The sequence below is a fragment of the Equus asinus genome, chromosome 2 (assembly GCF_041296235.1).
Source record: "Equus asinus isolate D_3611 breed Donkey chromosome 2, EquAss-T2T_v2, whole genome shotgun sequence".
Taxonomy (NCBI): Eukaryota; Metazoa; Chordata; class Mammalia; order Perissodactyla; family Equidae; genus Equus; species Equus asinus.
This window is the reverse complement of record NC_091791.1, coordinates 73,475,143-73,493,239: the sequence shown is the minus strand read 5'-3', so window position 1 is coordinate 73,493,239 and position 18,097 is coordinate 73,475,143. Positions and strand designations below refer to the sequence as shown.

Sequence of the window (18,097 nt, the reverse complement as noted above, 5' to 3'; positions counted from 1 at the left end):
ATTAGCGATGATGAACATCTTTTCATGTGTCTATTGGCCATATTCATATCTTCTTTTGAGAAATGTCTGTTCATGTCCTCTGCCCATTTTTTGATCGGGTTGTTCGTTTTTTTGTTGTTAAGCAGTGTGAGTTCTTTGTATATTATGGAGATTAACCCTTTGTCGGATAAGTGGCTTGTAAATATTTTTTCCCAATTAGTGAGCTGTTTTTTTTGTTTCAATCCTGTTTTCCCTTGCCTTGAAGAAGCTCTTTAGTCTGATGAAGTCCCATTTGTTTATTCTTTCTATTGTTTCCCTCAACTGAGGAGTTACAGTGTCCGAAAAGATTCTTTTGAAACTGATGCCAAAGAGTGTACTGCCTATATTCTCTTCCAAAAGACTTATTGTCTCAGGCCTAATCTTTAGGTCTTTGATCCATTTTGAGTTTATTTTGGTGTGTGGTGAAAAAGAATGGTCAATTTTCAATCTTTTGCATGTGGCTGTCCAGTTTTCCCAGCACCATTTGTTGAAGAGACTTTCTTTTCTCCATTGTAGGCCCTCTGCTCCTTTGTCTAAGATTAGCTGTCCATAGATGTGTGGTTTTATCTCTGGGCTTTCAATTCTGTTCCATTGATCTGTGGACCTGTTTTTGTACCAGTACCATGCTGTTTTGATCACTGTAGCTTTGTAGTATGTTTTGAAATCGGGGATTGTGATTCCGCCGGCTTTGTTTTTCTTGCTCCGGATTGCTTTAGCAATTCGCGGTCTTTTGTTCCCCCATATGAATTTTGGGATTGTTTGTTCAATTTCTGTGAAGAATGTTCTTGGGATTCTGATTGGGATAGCATTGAATCTGTATATTGCTTTAGGTAGTATGGACATTTTAACTATGTTTATTCTTCCAATCCATGTGCAAGGAATGTTTTTCCATCTCTTTATGTCATCGCCTATTTCTTTCAAGAAAGTCTTGTAGTTTTCATTGTATAGATCCTTCACTTCCTTGGTTAAGTTTATCCCAAGGTATTTTATTCTTTTCGTTGCGATTGTGAATGGGATAGAGTTCTTGAGTTCTTTTTCTGTTAGTTTATTGTTAGTGTATAGAAATGCTACTGATTTATGCACGTTAATTTTATACCCTGCTACTTTGCTGTAGTTGTTGATTATTTCTAATAGTTTTTCTGTGGATTCTTTGGGGTTTTCTATGTATAAGATCATGTCGTCTGCAAACAACGAGAGTTTTTCTTCTTCGTTACCTATTTGGATTCCTTTTATTTCTTTTTCCTGCCGAATTGCTCTGGCCAGCACCTCCAGTACTATGTTGAATAGGAGTGGTGAAAGTGGGCACCCTTGTCTTGTTCCTGTCCTCAGAGGGATGGCTTTCAGCTTTTGTCCATTGAGTATGATGTTGGCTGTGGGTCTATCATATATGGCCTTTATTATGTTGAGGTACTTTCCTTCTATACCCATTTTACTGAGGGTTTTTATCATAAATGGGTGTTGGATCTTGTCGAATGCTTTCTCTGCATCTATTGAGATGATCATGTGGTTTTTGTTTTTCATTTTGTTGATGTAGTGTATCACGTTGATTGACTTGCGGATGTTGAACCATCCCTGTGTCCCTGGTATAAATCCCACTTGATCATGGTGTATAATCTTTTTGATGTATTGCTGTAATCGGTTTGCCAAAATTTTGTTGAGGATTTTTGCATCTATGTTCATCAGTGATATCGGCCTGTAGTTCTCCTTCTTTGTGTTGTCCTTGTCAGGTTTGGGGATCAGAGTGATGTTGGCTTCATAGAATGTGTTAGGGAGTTCTCCATCTTTCTCAATTTTCTGGAACAGTTTGAGGAGAATAGGTATTAAGTCTTCTTTGAATGTTTGGTAGAATTCTCCAGAGAAGCCGTCTGGTCCTGGACTCTTGTTTTTGGGGAGGTTTTTGATTACCGTTTCTATTTCCTTACTTGTGATTGGTCTATTCAGATTCTCCATTTCTTCCTGATTCAGTTTGGGGAGATTGTAGGAGTCTAGGAATTTGTCCATTTCTTCCAGGTTGTTGAATTTGTTGGCATATAGTTTTTCATAGTATTCTCTTATGATCTCTTGTATTTCATTGGTATCTGTTGTGATTTCTCCTCTGTCATTCCTGATTTTATTAATTTGCGATTTCTCTCTTCTTTTCTTGGTGAGTCTGGCTAGGGGTTTGTCAGTTTTGTTAATTCTTTCGAAGAACCAACTCTTTGTTTCATTGATCCTTTCTATTGTCTTTTTTGTTTCAATATCGTTTATTTCTGCTCTTATTTTTATTATTTCCCTCCTTCTACTGACTCTGGGCTTTGTTTGTTCTTCTTTTTCTAGTTCTGTTAGGTGTTGTTTGAGGTTGCTTACGTGAGCTTTTTCTTGTTTAGTGAGGTGAGCCTGTATTGCGATGAATTTCCCTCTTAGGACTGCTTTTGCTGCATCCCAAATGATTTGGTATGTCGTGTTCTCATTTTCACTTGCCTCCAGATAATATTTGATTTCTTCTTTAATTTCTTCAATGATCCATTGTTTGTTGAGAAGCGTGTTGTTTAGTCTCCACATTTTTGCACCTTTCTCTGCTTTTTTCTTGTAGTTGATTTCTAGTTTAATAGCGTTATGATCAGAAAAGATGCTTGATATTATTTCAACTCTCTTGTATTTATTGATGTTTGCTTTGGTTCCCAAAATATGGTCAATCCTTGAGAATGTTCCATGTGCACTTGAGAAGAATGTGTAACCTGCTGTTTTTGGATGAAGTGTTCTATATATATCTATTAAGTCCATCTGGTCTAATTTTTCATTTAATTCTATTATTTCCTTGTTGATTTTCTGTCTGGATGTTCTGTCCATTGGTGTTAATGGTGTGTTGAGGTCCCCTACTATTATTGTATTGTTGTTGATGTCTTCTTTTAGTTCTATTAAGAGTTGCTTTACAAATTTTGGTGCTCCTGTGTTGGGTGCGTATATATTTATAAGTGTTATGTCTTCTTGGTGGAGAGTCCCTTTTATCATTATATACCGTCCCTCTTTATCTTTCTTTATCTGTTTTGCTTTGAAATCTACCTTGTCTGATATTAGTATAGCGACACCTGCTTTCTTTTGTTCATTATTAGCTTGGAGTATTGTTCTCCATCCCTTCACTCTGAGTCTGTGTTTGTCTTTGGGGCTGAGGTGTGTTTCCTGGAGGCAGCATATTGTTGGATCTTGTTCTTTGATCCATCCTGCCACTCTGTGTCTTTTGATTGGGGAGTTCAATCCATTTACATTTAGAGTGATTATTGAGATGTGGGGGCCTACCACTACCATTTTGTGTCTTGTTTTCTAGTTTTCTTCAGTTTCCTTTGTTTCTCGTCCCATGGTTTAATCTGTTCTGATGTAGAGCTGCTACTCTCTGTTGTTGTCCTTCTACTTATCTCCTCTGCTCTTGGTTTTGTAGCCCCTTTCCTTTTTTGGATTTTTCAGGAATGAGGGTTTTCCTTAGGATTTCCCGAAGAGGAGGTTTTGTGGCAATGAACTCCCTTAATTTTTGTTTATCTGGGAAAGTTTTTATTTCTCCATCGTATTTGAAGGATATTTTCGCTGGGTAGAGAATTCTCGGCTGTAGATTTTTGTCCTTCAGATTTTTGAATATATCATTCCACTCTCTTCTAGCCTGTAAAGTTTCTGCTGAGAAATCTGCTGATAGCCTGATGGGGGTTCCTTTGTAGGTTAGTTTCTTTTGCCTGGCTGTCCTTAATATTTTCTCCTTGTCGTTGACTTTTGCTAGCTTCACTACTATATGCCGTGGAGTTGGTCTTCTTGCATTGATAAAGTTTGGAGATCTATTGGCTTCTGTCACCTGAAGATCCATCTCCCTCACCAGATTTGGGAAGTTCTCAGCCATTATTTCTTTGAATAGGTTTTCTGCCCCTTTCTCCTTCTCTTCTCCCTCTGGTATACCTATAATCCTTACGTTGCATCTCCTAATTGTGTCTGATAATTCTCGGAGAGTTTCTTCATTTCTTTTAAGTCTTGCTTCTCTCTCCTCCTCTGCCTGCAACAGTTCTATATTGCCATCTTCCAAATTGCTAATTCTTTCCTCCATATTATCAGCCCTACTGTTCAGAGCATCTAGATTTTTCTTAATCTCCTCTATTGTGTTCTTCATTTCCAATATTTCTGTTTGGTTCTTCTTTATCGTATCAAACTCTTTTGTGACATAGCTCCTGAACTCGTTGAGTTGTCGGTCAGAATTCTCTCTTAACTCATTGAGAATCTTAATGATGGCTGTTTTGAAGTCATCATCATTTAGGTTATATATCTCATTTTCTTTGGGATTGTTTTCTGTGTATTTGTTACTTTCTTTCTGTTCTGGAGATTTAATGTATTTTTTCATATTGCTTGATGTTGTTGATTTGTGCCTCCGCATGGAGATAGAGTTTAGTTGCTCCTTTCACTTGTTTCAGCTGCTGCGGTGGGGGGAGCAGCTGTTTATACTTCACCAACCAGGAACCCTGTCCGTAGTTGCTAACTGGTCATTTATTTATTTTTAAAGATTTTACTTTTCTTTCTTCTCCCCAAAGCCCCCTAGTACATAGTTGTATATTTTAGTTGTGGTGCTTTCTAGTTGTGGCATGTGGGATGCTGCCTCAGTATGGCCTGATGAACGGTGCTAGGTCCATGCCCAGGATCCAAACCAGCATACCCCTGGGCTGCTGAAGCAGAGCACATGAACCCAACCACTCAGCCACGGGGCCAGCCCCAACCTTTGCCTTATTTTTATTTTTTTTATTTGGTTTTGGTGAGGAAGATTGGCCCTGAGCTAGCATCTGTTGCCAATCTTCCTCTTTTTCTCCCCAAAACCCCAGTACATAGTTGTATATCCTAGTTGTAAGTCCTTATAGTTCTGCTATGTGGGATGCTGCCACAGCACAGCTTGATAAGCAGTGTGTAGGTCTGTGCCCAGGATGCAAGCCAGCAAACCCTGGGCTGTTGAAGTAGAGAACACAAACTTAACCACTATGCCACTGGGCTGGCCCTGGGCCTATTTTCAATGCTAAGATCTCTCCAGGAGGAGCTTAGGCCTTATTACCACAACCTGCAGTGTATGTAGAAGCATGTTTTCCAACTCAGCCTGTGCAAGTGAATACCTACCTCTCCCTTTGGCATATTCATTCCTCATCCAAACTAAAAGGTCCCTGTTTCCCTTTGTTCAGGGAGCCATGGTTTTGGAAATGATTTCACATGGTCTCCTATTTGCTGCAAATATACTTTACTTTGTGTGACAACTACTTCTGGTAGAGAGTCTGATTTAACTCTCCAGGAGGTGAACCCACTTTGGTTTTGGTAACATGACATGCAGCAGGCTCTGGACAGAAGCTGTTCAGCAACCTTTGCATGGCTGAAATGGTGTGTCCCAACTGAATATCAGCTCTGAGTAGAAACCCAGGGCTGTATCCTCTGCACAGATTTAGGCTTACTCTCCCTCTTGCCTTTGTTCTCCTAGGGTACTCCACCAGCATCAGGGGTCTTTCCTGCTGCTCCTGGCTTTGGTGGGCTGCATCACTGCCACAGCCAATGGCTCCAAGTGGCAGCCCACTCTCTGGGGTCTTGGCTGCTCCCTACTGGTGCTTGGGAGAACAGCAGGCAGCAGGGACTCTCACTACTCTTTGCCACCTAATCCCTTCAGCATCCCCAAGGTTAGCATACCAGGCTGTACAAATTTAGGTTCCTCTCTTTACTCAAGACCTAGGAAGAATTTCAGAAGAGAATTATAAGAAAGGAAGGAAGGAGTTCAAGCTCTAGCTCATTTACACTGCTCTAGAAGGCAGCTTTGTTTGATGTGCCCAGCATCCTCGCCCCCTTTCTTGGTGCCTTGTTTAGGAGCATGGACTTTGCAGTTTGCACTGCCTGGGTTTACACTTGTCATTCATTAGTAGTATGGCCTTGGGCTAAAAGCCACACCTCTCAGAGCCAATATGGGCTGGCCATTAGAACCGTTAATTTTGTTAGGTCTGATGATGGCATTGCAGGTTTGCAAGGAAATGTCTTATTTTTAACAAATAAAAATGGCAAGCAATAGAATATATTGGAGTATATGAGGAAGCCGTTTGGTATAAACCTAATTTGGCCTGACTTTGTTTTTTCCAAAAGGGCCTGACTGTGGCCGTTGAGCATGCATTGTATATACATTTCCTATGGCAAGAACAAAGGCCCTTGAGATAAAGGTGCAACTTCCCTCCCCCACCCAACGTTGGCATTTCCTTAAAGATTAAGCATCTTTCCTTAGGCTAGGAACTGATTGCGGCACTCACCTGTGACCACTCAGCTGGAGACAACAGACTGCCACCTTGCTGTGTTCACTGAGACAGAAGGCCTACCTGCTATTTCCATCAATCGCTGTGCCCACAGAGCAGTCTGGCGACTATTGTGAAAGGGACACTTCAATCCTACATGAAACATCCTCTCTGGGGGTATATAACCACTCTGTGCACCCCACTTCTTCGGTGCTCTTTCTTCCTTCGGGAAGAAAGGCCCTGGGCCATGGTCTTCAGATTTCAGCTCAGAATAAACTCACCCAAATTTTCATTTATAGATCAGTTATGGATTATTTTCACAGAAATTTTCTTCTTCTTCTTTGACCTGTAAACTGAGGCATCTGAGGAGCAGGAAATGATATGATGTTTGAGATTTTCTTTAAAATATATCCCAGCCAAAAAAGGAGGTGGTGGTACAGTGGTAGGAGGAAGACAGATGAAACAGGTATGACAAAATGTTGATGACCATAGAAGCCCAGCGATGAGAGCATGGGGGGTATCCTTGTGCTCGCCAGACTTTGTGTTTGTTTGAAAATTTTCATGATAATGATGCGGGGTTGGTGAGCCAAGGAGTCGAAAGAAAGATTTCTTAGACTCTCAAGATCTGGCAGGAGTGCTCTTTTATTTAGAGAATAGTGTGGAATAGCATGGGGACAGGGCCCATGGGCAGTCAGAGCTTCTGCTGCCCGAAGTTGAGGGTTAGAGCTAAATTTAAGGCATAGGTATGTGAGTTATCTCTTTACAAGACAAAGAATATGTAAAAAAGTTAAAATGGTATCATTGCCCGCCCGTAGGGTCCAGCCATTTGGTGGTCCCAAAAACTTTTAGATAAGAATCAAACCGGATTGAGTAAATGGCAGAAGTCACCGCTTGAATTTTATCCTCAGCTAAAGACAAAGGAGGATTTGGGGGGGGGTCAGTTACATGAGGTTGCCAGACAGTAACCAACTTAAGTTCTTGCCTCTGGCATTGATTAAGAGTTTCTAGAGATAAGGCCATCCCCCTTCTTCCTGGCACAGAGAGGGAGGCATCTTCACAGGTAGAGGTTTCCCTTAGAAACGTAAATGTTTCCCAACAAAGGGACAAGCAAATTCTACTCCTTGGAGCCTGCCTCTCATCTGTAGTTTTAAAAGTAACCAGCCTAAAAATCCTCATTTAAAATTAAGCAGCCTAAAAATCCTCATCAATAAGAGTAAGCAAACAAAAAACAAATAACGAGGCTTTCATTCCCTGTATCCAAACAAACATAACAGGAACACAGGGGGCACTTTTTGCAATTGCACCTCTGGCAATTTATTTTGATTCTCCAGGTAAGTTCCAGCGCTCATCCTATCTCATCTTCTCTAGATGTTGGCAGGGAAGATGCTCTTTAATAGGCTTGGCAGGCCCAATGCTAGGGTGTTTTGGATTCTATATCCATATTTTAAAAGAGTGACCACTTTCCTATTTGGAGCAACTTGAATACAGGAGTCTCATTTTAAGGTATTGCCTTCCTCTGTCCCATTCCTTTTGAAGGGCTAAGATGGGTTAATGTTATGCCTAAGAAGAAGACAGCATTGGGAGGAGCAGCCTTTTCGAGGTGTCGACGAAAATAATCCACATCCAATCTATAAATGAAAATTTGGGTGAGTTTATTCTGAGCTTAAATCTGAGGATTATAACCCGGGAGAGTCTTTCCACAAAGGAACAGAGCACTCCAAAGAAGTGGGGGTATAAGGGTGGTTATATACCCTCAAAGAGGATGTTTCACATAGGATTGAAATGTCCCTCCCACAATAGTCGCGAGACTGCTCTGTCGGCACAGCGATTGATGGAAATAGCAGGTAGGTCTTCTGTCTCTGTGAACACAGCAGGGTGGCAGTCTGTTGTCTCCAGCTGGGTGGTCACAGGTGAGCTGGGAGGTGAGTGCAGCAATCAGTTCCTAGCCTAAAGAAAAATGCTAATGTCGGGGGGAAGTTGCATCTTTATCTCAAGGGCCTTTGTTCTGGCCAAAGGAAATGTCTAAGCAGATATGCAATGCGTGCTCAATAGCCAGTCAGGCCCTTTGGAGGAAAAAAAAAGAAGTCAGGCCGAATTAGGTTTATACCAAATGGCTTCCTCATATACTCCAATATATCCTATTGCTTGCCATTTTTATTTGTCACAGGTTTACAAAAGACCCATGTTGCAGGGAGGAAAGACTTGCAGAGTGAAGAGTGTGAAGTGAGCTTTGTGGTTTGAGTAGTCAGAGTCTGAAGGAGAAACAAGGGAAATGAATCCTGATCATGTAACCATGGTATTCGCTGCTAGAGGAAAGGACAGTGGGAGAAAAAGCAAGGGAAGAGAAAAAGAAAGAAAATCTCAGAATAAAATTGGAATGGATCTGGGAAGAGAAGGGAGAAAGTTTGAGAAATTGGAGGGGGTAGTGATTGCACCAATACTGGCTACAAACACAAAAATTTGCCCATTCCTGATTTAGATTAAAAATAAATATTTATGCACATGTATTTGTCTGCTGTGTTTTGACTAAGCAGCTGGTGAGGCACTCCTTGAAGAACCCTGAAGACCCAAAGCTGTGTTCAGAGGCTGCCCACCTGAAACTGAGCTCAAAATTGAGCAGCGAGCTGTCAGCTAACCACCTTCTTCTGCACAGGACCCGGGAGCTGAGCTCATGGGAGAAGACTCTATCTACTCTCGCCTGCTGGCGCCAAGGCGAGGAGGGGAGGCCCGAGCTCCCGCAAAGGCCCCAGCGCCCGGATAGCAGCGGAGAGCGCAGGGAAGGGAGCAACGAGCGGCGTAGGGTCCAACCCTGGAACACCCTCCTGACAACGAGGGGGCTGACATTCGACAATGGCTCCTCTTTCAGCATTCCAAAGCGGTGCAATCTCCGGAAGAAGACACTGGAAAAGCGCAGCAGGCGACTTTTCCCAGCGGAAACGGTAGGGTGGCGAGCGAGCCCGGCTGGCGGATTCGGCCCTTCTCCTCCAGGATTCAGTCCCGCCTCCTTGGGAGCCGGGCCGCCCCGCGGCGGCGAGCGCGAGGCTGCAGTGCCGCCCTCCACCGCATGGGGCAGCACTGACTGCAGCATGGCAGCGGCGGCAGACCGGTGGCACTCTTGGCGGCGGCAGGCGAGGGCCGGCTGGCGGCCCTCCCTCATTGGCCGCGGCGCGGGCGCCGCCATGTTGGCGGAAGTGGTTCTTTCCGTGCGGTGGAGACGCTGTGGCGGTCGCCTGGTCCCTCGGTGGAGATTCCTGCTGCTTAGCGTCGCTGGAGTTGGCGCTGAGAGGCGGCGGCCGGCGGGATGGAGCAAAGTAGGATGAACCTGCCCAGGGGGCCGGACACGCTCTGCTTCGACAAGGACGAGTTTATGAAGGTGCGCGCCGAGCTCACCCCGAGCTGGGCTTTGGGTGCCGGCCCTGCTCCGCCGCGGGCCTCCCCTCGGCTCCTCCTGCCGCGTCCCGGCCGCCCTTTCCCGCGGCGCTCGCTCTGTGACAGGCCTCGCCCTGCCCTGCGCGGTCTCCTGGCCTCAGGTTTGGCAGGTGCACCTGGAGAGAACACGTCTGTGAAATCGTGCATGTTGAGTGAAATGGCCTGAAAGTTCTGGGCAAGGAGTTTTGAGCCAAATGTAAAAGCCCGTGTTATTACCTGACCTTGTTATCACGCAGTGCAGGCAGATTACCAATCCTCTAGTCAGAAGGAAGCTTGTTGACCAGTGCATTGCACCTGGAAGCTCAGTAAATATGCGTTGAACCTATCTCTGAACCCATGTACCTACCCAGGGATCGGGTCGGAACAAAGGGCACTTAATCTAAAGTTTTTGCCTAACATTCATCTAAAGCTTCTGGAATAAGATGTTTAAAAGATTAGAATACTCTTACTGATTTTGTAGCAGTACAACAAAGCAAACCATTCTTTTCTAAAGTTGCCCTACTTTCTCTCTTTCTAAATTGAACTTGAATTTGGTCTGCAGGTAATTGGAGTACATAAACTTACAGATTAGCAATATAAGCTGGAAACGTTTTACTGATAATAGAAGTTCCATCAGGCACAGCTTTGAAAACGTCCAAGATTTGAATCAGAGCTAGGAGAAGCTTTGCCTACCTATTTGGTATCTGCAGTTAAACTATCAAAAATGTAGTTATGTTTAGTTTCTAAGTATTGAAACTTTTGACATCACTTAGTAGCTGGTTTCGGTGTTAAAAAGTTAAAAGTTTTGGCTCAGTAGACACTTAAAGTTTTGAACGAGTGAATTTAAATTTGTTCTTGTCCTGTCTTTTGTGATGACTTCAAGTCAGAATATGTTTTTCTTTTGCTGGGTTAATTAGCTTCTCTCTTTTTGATATTTACAGTCAGATCACATCTTCAAAACTCTGGTTTTAAAAAAGGATTTACATCTGGATCCTCTCCAGTGTGGCCATATCATTTTTAATATGTGGGGCTATCTAGACTTAGGAGTGATATACTTTTGTTTTTGTACAGCGATGTTTCTGCTAAACCACTGTAATAAAAGTTGTAACTTGACTAGGATATCGGAAAGAGAGTACAGAGTGAACTCACGGTTCTAGAAACCCTTTGTTCCACCTCCTGGCTAAGAGCTACCGTGATGTGAGGGTGGAAAGAAAGAACTGAGGAGACACAATGGGGAGAGGTGCACTGGAAGAAGAAAATGTACACACAGAGATCAGGGACTTTGTTCTGACTTCTCTTACTTCAAGGATCTTGGAGTACAGAAAACTCTTGTCCATCTTTTGACTTTTTCAGGCTTCTTCAGACCCAATACCAGCATCCTTTCTGACTCAGTAGTCCCACCATCTTTCTCACTCTGAGCTGACAGAATGCCTTTGGTAAAAGCAGCTTCAGAAAGTAAAAATCTCAAAATATTAGTTCTAAAATAGAACGTAGAGGTAGGGAGAGAGCAAACTGGGGAACTAGATGGAATGCCAGCAATTCCATATTTTTTCCTGGCTCTTAAAGCTCTTAATATGCCATACAATTTGTAGTGCTAATAAATGTGACCACTCCACATGAAGAAGAAAAATACATAGAACAGCTGTTTTGTGTAAAACGTTATTGATTTTCTAGGTGGGACCCGGAGATAAAGGTTATTTGCAAATTTGTGTTCCCTTCAAAGAGACATTTAATAAGTTATAGTTCCATGCACAAAGGATGGGTGGAGAGCTTGCTGTTGTTGTTGTATTTCTACATTTCTGTCTCATTCAACACATTTTGGAATTGGGTAGATTTTGTGCCTGTGGGAATGTTAGGGAATATCAGAGTTGGCATTAGGAGAGTTGAGATTGCTTGAAATCCAGTCAGTTGATTGGAAATTTTGTCATTAGTCTGCCAAATGTGATGAGCACCTGGTAGGGCAATAGTAACAATTGCTCATTTAAAATAAACAGGCATTCATTGCTCACCTACTGTGTGCCAGCCAGCAATCTAGACGTGATGGCACAAGGAAAGATAAGATATGGTTTTGGCCCTTGAGTATGGTGATAGGAAGAATGTGTGTGCCAAGAAACTGCACTTAGTTCAGAGTGGTTTGGGTATGGAAGAATGGCCAGATATGAGACTGGAAATGTAGAAAGGTAGATCGGGTGGGGTTGTAAGTTGTGCTGGGCCTTGTACACTGCACTGAGGGGCTTGTGCCTGATGCAGTATTCATTATGGAGTTATAGTCAAGTTTAAAGCAGGAAATTATGTGGTCATTTCTGTTGCATTGGAGCTGACCGGTGGCAGGAGTCTACTTAAAAAATCATTTCAGTGGCCCTTATGAGATCTAACGAAAAAAACAGAGGAGGGAACAGGTTTGTGAAAGCTGTAGGTGATCAAAAGGCAGGACTGGCACATGGAAGAATCACTTTGAGGCAGAGCTGGTGGCAACATCATACTGTTAGCTTTGTCAGCTTAAAAAAAGTACAAAAATCCTGAGAGAGCTGACTAATGAATGTAAATAGGACTTAAGATAGCAAGAGAGAAAAAGGGGCATGCTAACAAAGGTGAATTAGACCCGTTCACCTAGGTGTGCTTTCGAAATCATAGCCTCCCCTTCTCTCTCAGCATATGACTTCATTTTCTGTTTAACAGAAAAAATAAAGGCCATCAAATGGGAACTCATTCATCTTGCTGGTAACAATCCCATTCTTTAAAAAAAAAAAAATCCAAAACAAACAAACAAAAATCTCATTCTTGTATTTGTACCCATTCTCTTTCTCATTCTTGCCTGGTACGTAGAGGGGCTTTCTTTCCTCCTAAGGTTAATTTTTCCACCCATGCTTGGATCCCATGCTCTCTTGCCTTCTCAGGACTTTCTTATCTTCTCCTTCTCTATCCTCCTATTTCAAACACACTCCTATTTTAGTCTCTTCCACTTGATCCTCCTGCCTTTAGTTATGGCCCTGTCACTCTTTTCCGTATCACAGCCAAATGCTCAAGAATTGTCTTCACTTTCTCACCTTTTACTCTTAAACTCTTTCCATTCTGGCTTCTGGCCCCATCATTCCACTGACCATTTTCGCCAGTGCTAACTAGATGTAAGTCAATCCAGCAGACCTTTTTCTGTCTCCTTACTTGACCTCTCAGCAGACCAAATGCTGTCTTCATTGCTTTCTGAGACCCAGTGCTTTCTGGTTTTCTTCTTACCTCTCTGGTCTCTCTGTCTCCTGTGCATAATCATTCTCCTCCTTGTAGCCATTAAATGGCTGCTTATGGGCTCAATCACATGTCCTCACCTTTCCCTAGATGATCCTTTGTGCAGCTTCAGTGACCATCTATAGGTAGGTGACACAGATTCATATCTCTGGCCCAAATGTCTCCTGATCTCTAGTACCATACAATCAACTTCTCCTTGACATCTCTTTTTGGATATCTCTCTGGCACCTCAGACTCATCATGTTCAAAACTGAATTCATGAGTACCTCCTCCCCGCAAAACTAGGTCTCTTGTAGTATTACACATCTCAGTTAATGCTCCACCATCCATCTAGTTGTGAGTCAGAAAACCAGGAGTCAGCTCCTCTCTCTGTCACCTTTCCAAAATCCAATATGTGGATTTCTACTGAGTCCTAGAGATTTCACTTCCTGAATATCTCTTGAATCCATCTGCTTCTCTCCATCTCCTCTTTTTCTACCTTCCTCCTAGATCTGTCCATTACTGATAGAGAGGTGTTGGTCACCAGCTATAATAATAGATTTGTTTATGTCTGTATAGTTCTTTTACTTTTTGTCTCATATATTTTGAAGCTTTGTTAAGCAAATACGCATTAAGGATTGTTCTGTGTTCTTCGTGAATTGACTTCTTCCTCATTATGTAATACTCCTCTTTATGCTTGATAATTTTCCGTGCTCTGAAAACTGCTTTGTCTTAAATTAATGTAGCTACTCCAGCTTTCTTTTGGTTACTGTTACTTTGGAATTTTTAATGTATCTGAAGATTTTTCTTGTTGATATTTAAGTTTTTTCTTTTTTGTTGAGATATAATTCATATAAAATTTACCATTTTAAAGTGTACACTTCACTGGTTTGTCCTATGTTTACTATGTTGTGCATCTGTCACCACTCTGTAATTCTAGAACATTTCCATCACCTCAGAAAGAAACCTCAGACCTATTAGTTCCAATTCTCCCGTCCCCCTGGCAACCACTAATCTGCTTTCTGTCTTTATGGATTTGCCTATTCTGGAACATCTCGTATAAATAGAGTCGTACAATATGTGGCCTTTTGTGTCTGGCTTCCTTCACTTAATGTAGTGTTTTCAAGGTTCATCTATATTCTAACAGGTAATAGTACTTTATTCCTTTTTATGGCTGAATAATATTCCACTGTGTGGATTTTTATCTGTTCATCACTTAATAGACACTTAGGTTGTGTTTTCTTGTTGGCTCTTATAAATAATGCTTCTAGGAACATTCATATACAAGTTTTTATGTGAACATCTGTTTTCAGTTAGTTCTATCAGGTGTATAGACCTAGGCAGGGAATTGCTGGGTAATTTTGTGTTCAACGTTTTAAGGAACTGCCAAACTATTTTCTACTGCAGGTACACCATTTTACATTCTCACCAGCAATGTATGAGGGTTCTGGTTTCTCCACATCCTTGCCAACGCTTTTTTTTCTTTTTCTTATTTTATTGTAGCCATCCTGGTGGGTGTGAAGTGGTATCTTGTGATTTTGATTTGTATTTCCCTAATGACTAATGATGTTGAGCATCTTTTCATGTGCTTATTGGCCATTTGTATATCATCTTTGGAGAAATGTCTGTTCAAATCCTTTGCTCATTTTTTAATTGGGTTGTCTTGTTATTGTTGTGTTGTAAGAGTTCCTTCTATAGTCTGGATATTAGACTCTTGTCAGATATATGATTTACAAATATTTTATACCATTCTATGGATTGTCTTTTCACTTTCTTAATAGTGTCCTGTGATGCACAAAACTTTTTATTGTGATCAAATTGAGTTTATTTATTTCTTAAGCTTTTTGTGTCATATCTAAAAAACCATTGCCTAATCCAAAGTCACACAGATTTTCACCTCTGTTTTCTTCTATGAATTTTATACTTTTAGCTCTTATTCAAATCTTTGATCCATTTTTGAGTAAATTTTCGTATATGGTGTGAGGTTCGTGTCCAAATTTATTCTTTTGCATGTAGATATTCACTTGTCCCAGCATCATTTGTTGAAAAGACTCTTCTTTCCCCATTGAATGGTCTTGGCATCCTTGTAAAAAATCAGTTGACCATAAATCTATGGGTTTTAAGTTTTTTCTTTTTAAATGTTTAGTAAATATACAATATAAAGTAAAACAATTTCTGGTAAAGAAATGTGCCTGTTGTTATATGCCACTGTGAATTTGAGAGTGTTTGTTGCTGTAGCAAAAGCTGCTACATTCACAAATGTTCTAAGTAATTTAGTCTTAAGCTGTGCAGCATTTGTTTATCTGAGAATAAGTATATAAATGGTAAGTTGAGTATTAATATTACCTAATAGCATTTGTTCATTGGAGCTGAGTTATATGATTTGGAATGCCATCATGAAGTTCAGATCTGAACTTCATCTGTGAGAAGTTCAGAACTTCAAAGAATATGTAACTGAGTCAGGTAAAGTGATTTGCCTAAAGTCATACAGCTGGTTAGTGGCAAGGCCAGGATTACAAGCTGTGTCCTCCCATTTTCTTTCTGTGATCTGCTATGTAACTATGAATGTAAGGTGTTGTCTGGGGTAGTCTCAAGAAGGAAAATGACCAGGCTAATTCTGGCCCCAGATAAAGAGGCAGATGGGTTTTCAGTAGGTGGCTGTGAAATTATGATTTGATAAGAAATCCTCATATCTGACACTATCAGGGCAGGTGTTTGGCTGATTGATTAAGAAAGTCAGTTTGAACAAGTACTCTTATGGGATGATGCATAGAGTCCTTAACATTTTAGATTAAAACATATATATATGTACATTTATTCTCCATTGATGTGGTGCTGAGCTCTTTTCTCTGAAAATTGATCTGCTGATGAGATTTCTGTATTGTTTTTTTTGCATTCAGTTTCAGTTTAAGTTGAATGAGAAGAACCCTAGGGCATTTGCAAAGAATCTGGGTGTATAATGCTTCTAGGTTTGTATGATCCTCCTCCACCTTGTGCTGCCTGATTCATGATGATCTCACTCATAGTTAATTCAACAAAAGTTTTCTTATCAATTTCCCTGTATTAAGACTTTCCAAACCATCTGCCTTAGTTTTCATAAAAACAGTTATCTTTTTGCACTTGTATTTTGTTGATTTACATAATATTTAGTAAAATTATTGGGGGGCCTGCCCCATGGCCTGATGGTTGAGTTCAGTGTGCTCCACTTCGGCAGTCTGGGTTCAGTTCCTGGGAGTGGACCTGTGCCACTTGGTGGCTGTGCTGTGGCAGTGACCCACAAATAAAAATAGAGGAAGATTGGCAGGTATGTTAGCTCAGGACAAATCTTCCTCAAGCAAAAAGAGGAAGATTGGCAACAAATGTTAAGCTCAGGGCTAATTTTCCTCAGGAAAAAAATTATGTAATCATGATAAGTACAAGTGGCCTTAACAAGTTTGGGAATCATCACATCTGATTCTTTTTGACTAAACAGCTCAACTAGTAGCAGTCAAAGTCACAGGTGAAGTAGACAATAACCTGCTGGTTCTAAGCATGTCAGCCTACCAGGGGCATCAGAATGTTATAAAGGGGAAACAGAACATAGCTAATCCTGTGAGACTAGTGCTTGGAAGTTGGTTATGAGCGATTCTGAACATCTGTTCAATGGAATACTCAACATCCATATAAAATGTTAATACAAATTTATATGTAATATGAAAAGACATTAAAGTTATATTTTTATATGGGAAAAAACAGTTTGGAAAACAGCATGAGTATGAAGATTCTGTGTGTATGTCTGTGTGTGTGTACCCACAGAAAAGGGTCTGGGGTTGCAGTTCAAGATGGCAAGGTAGGAGGATTGTGAATTCACCTCTTTGCATGGGCACACTGAATCTACAGCTACATATGGAACAGTTGTCTGAAAAAAAAAAAAAAACCCAAACTAGCTCAGTGACTCCTCCACGTCAGATGAACAAGAAAAAACCCCCATTGAAGCCCATGGGAGAGGCTAAGACACAGTCTTGCCATAAACCCCACGCCTGTTGCAGCGACCCACAATTGGGAGGGAACTGAAACCCTGAGCTTCTCCCTGAGGAACAAAGGGTTTGAACCCCACATCTGCCACCCCAGCTTTTACGACCTGCACCTGAGAGATGAGCTCCTAAAACATCTAGCTTTGAAAGCCAATGGGGCTTGTGTCCACAAGACCCACAGGTTATAGGGAACTGAGAAACAGTTCTTAAAGGGGTTGACTGTAGACTCACCCACCCCAGGGCCTGGCACAGGGCAGCCAACTGAAAAGCACCCAGACTTTCTGTGAAAGAGGCTTATTTGCTTATCTTAAAGCATTGGTCTGAGGTGCAGGCATCTAATTTAACACACATCTAGGGGCCTCCTGAAATACTCTCCAAAGACGGAGGCTGGCAGGTACCTTCTTTATGCTCTCCCTCTGCCTCGCTGCAGCTCGCCAGTATCTCCTGGAAAGGAGCTTTATGCTTGTCTGGCACCCAGATTTTTGTGGCTGCTGCCCAGGGCACACCTTTAGATCACCTGGCTCTGGTGGCCAGTGAGCCTTATGCTCGCAGATCCCCCATGTTCATTGCAGCATTCTTTACAATTGCCAAGGCATGGGAGCAACCTAAGTATCCATTGATGGATGAATAGATAAAGAAAATGTGTATATGTCCAATGGAATATTATTCAGCCATAAAAGAAGGAAATCTTGCCATTTGGGACAACATGGCTGGACCTTAAGGGCATAATGCTAAGCAAAATAAGTCAGACAGAGAAAGACAAGTATTGTATGATCTCACTTATATGTTGTATCTAACAAAAGAACAAAAAAACTCATAGGTACAGAGAACAGATTGGTGTCAGAGGTGGGGCGTGGGGGAGTGTGAAATAGTTGAAGGGGGGGGTCATTGGATACAGACTTAGACTTATAAGATGAGTAAGTCCTGGGGATGTATTCTACAGTTAATAATACTATATTGGGGCTGGCCCGGTGGCACAGCAGTTAAGTGCGCACATTCTGCTTCTTGGTGGCCCAGGGTTCACTGGTTCGGAACCTGGGTGCGGGCATGGCACCGCTTGGCAAAAAGCCAAGGTATAAAGGCGGTCCCAGGTAGGCGTCCCAGGTATAAAGTAGAGGAAGATGGGCATGGGACATGGATATTAGCTCATGGCCAGTCTTCCTCAGCAAAAAGAGGAGGATT

At 41.7% G+C, this 18,097-nt stretch overlaps 2 protein-coding genes across 5 annotated transcripts in view; one reads left to right on the top strand and one right to left on the bottom strand.

The window, feature by feature from the left end:
* Positions 1–7,908: 7,908 nt before the first annotated feature.
* LOC139041214 (uncharacterized) lies at positions 7,909–9,453 on the bottom strand. Its single transcript, XM_070491496.1, has 2 exons — positions 8,867–9,453; positions 7,909–8,219 (listed from the first exon to the last, which is right to left on the bottom strand). Exons 1-2 carry the CDS (start codon positions 9,451–9,453, stop codon positions 8,177–8,179), a joined length of 630 nt encoding a protein of 209 aa, XP_070347597.1. The 3' UTR covers positions 7,909–8,176.
* COG2 (component of oligomeric golgi complex 2) overlaps positions 9,428–18,097 on the top strand; it is a 56,738-nt gene continuing 48,068 nt past the window's right edge. For 2 of the 4 annotated variants that reach the window (XM_070491493.1, XM_044757689.2), the window contains exon 1: positions 9,437–9,645. In XM_070491493.1, the coding sequence (XP_070347594.1) occupies positions 9,574–9,645 (72 nt within the window). In that variant the 5' untranslated portion in view covers positions 9,437–9,573. Of the gene's footprint in view, positions 9,646–18,097 lie in introns of all 4 variants that reach the window. The other 2 variants (XM_014862652.3, XM_014862651.3) reach the window with 2 other exon arrangements.

Excerpts from the sequence above, each read along its gene's own strand:
- LOC139041214 (XM_070491496.1), bottom strand. The coding sequence starts at position 9,453 with ATGGCGGCGCCCGCGCCGCGGCCAATGAGGGAGGGCCGCCAGCCGGCC. Across the intron at positions 8,220-8,866 it reads AATTTTGAGCTCAGTTTCAG|GCTAGGAACTGATTGCTGCA; the intron begins GTGGGCAGCCTC and ends ATTTTTCTTTAG.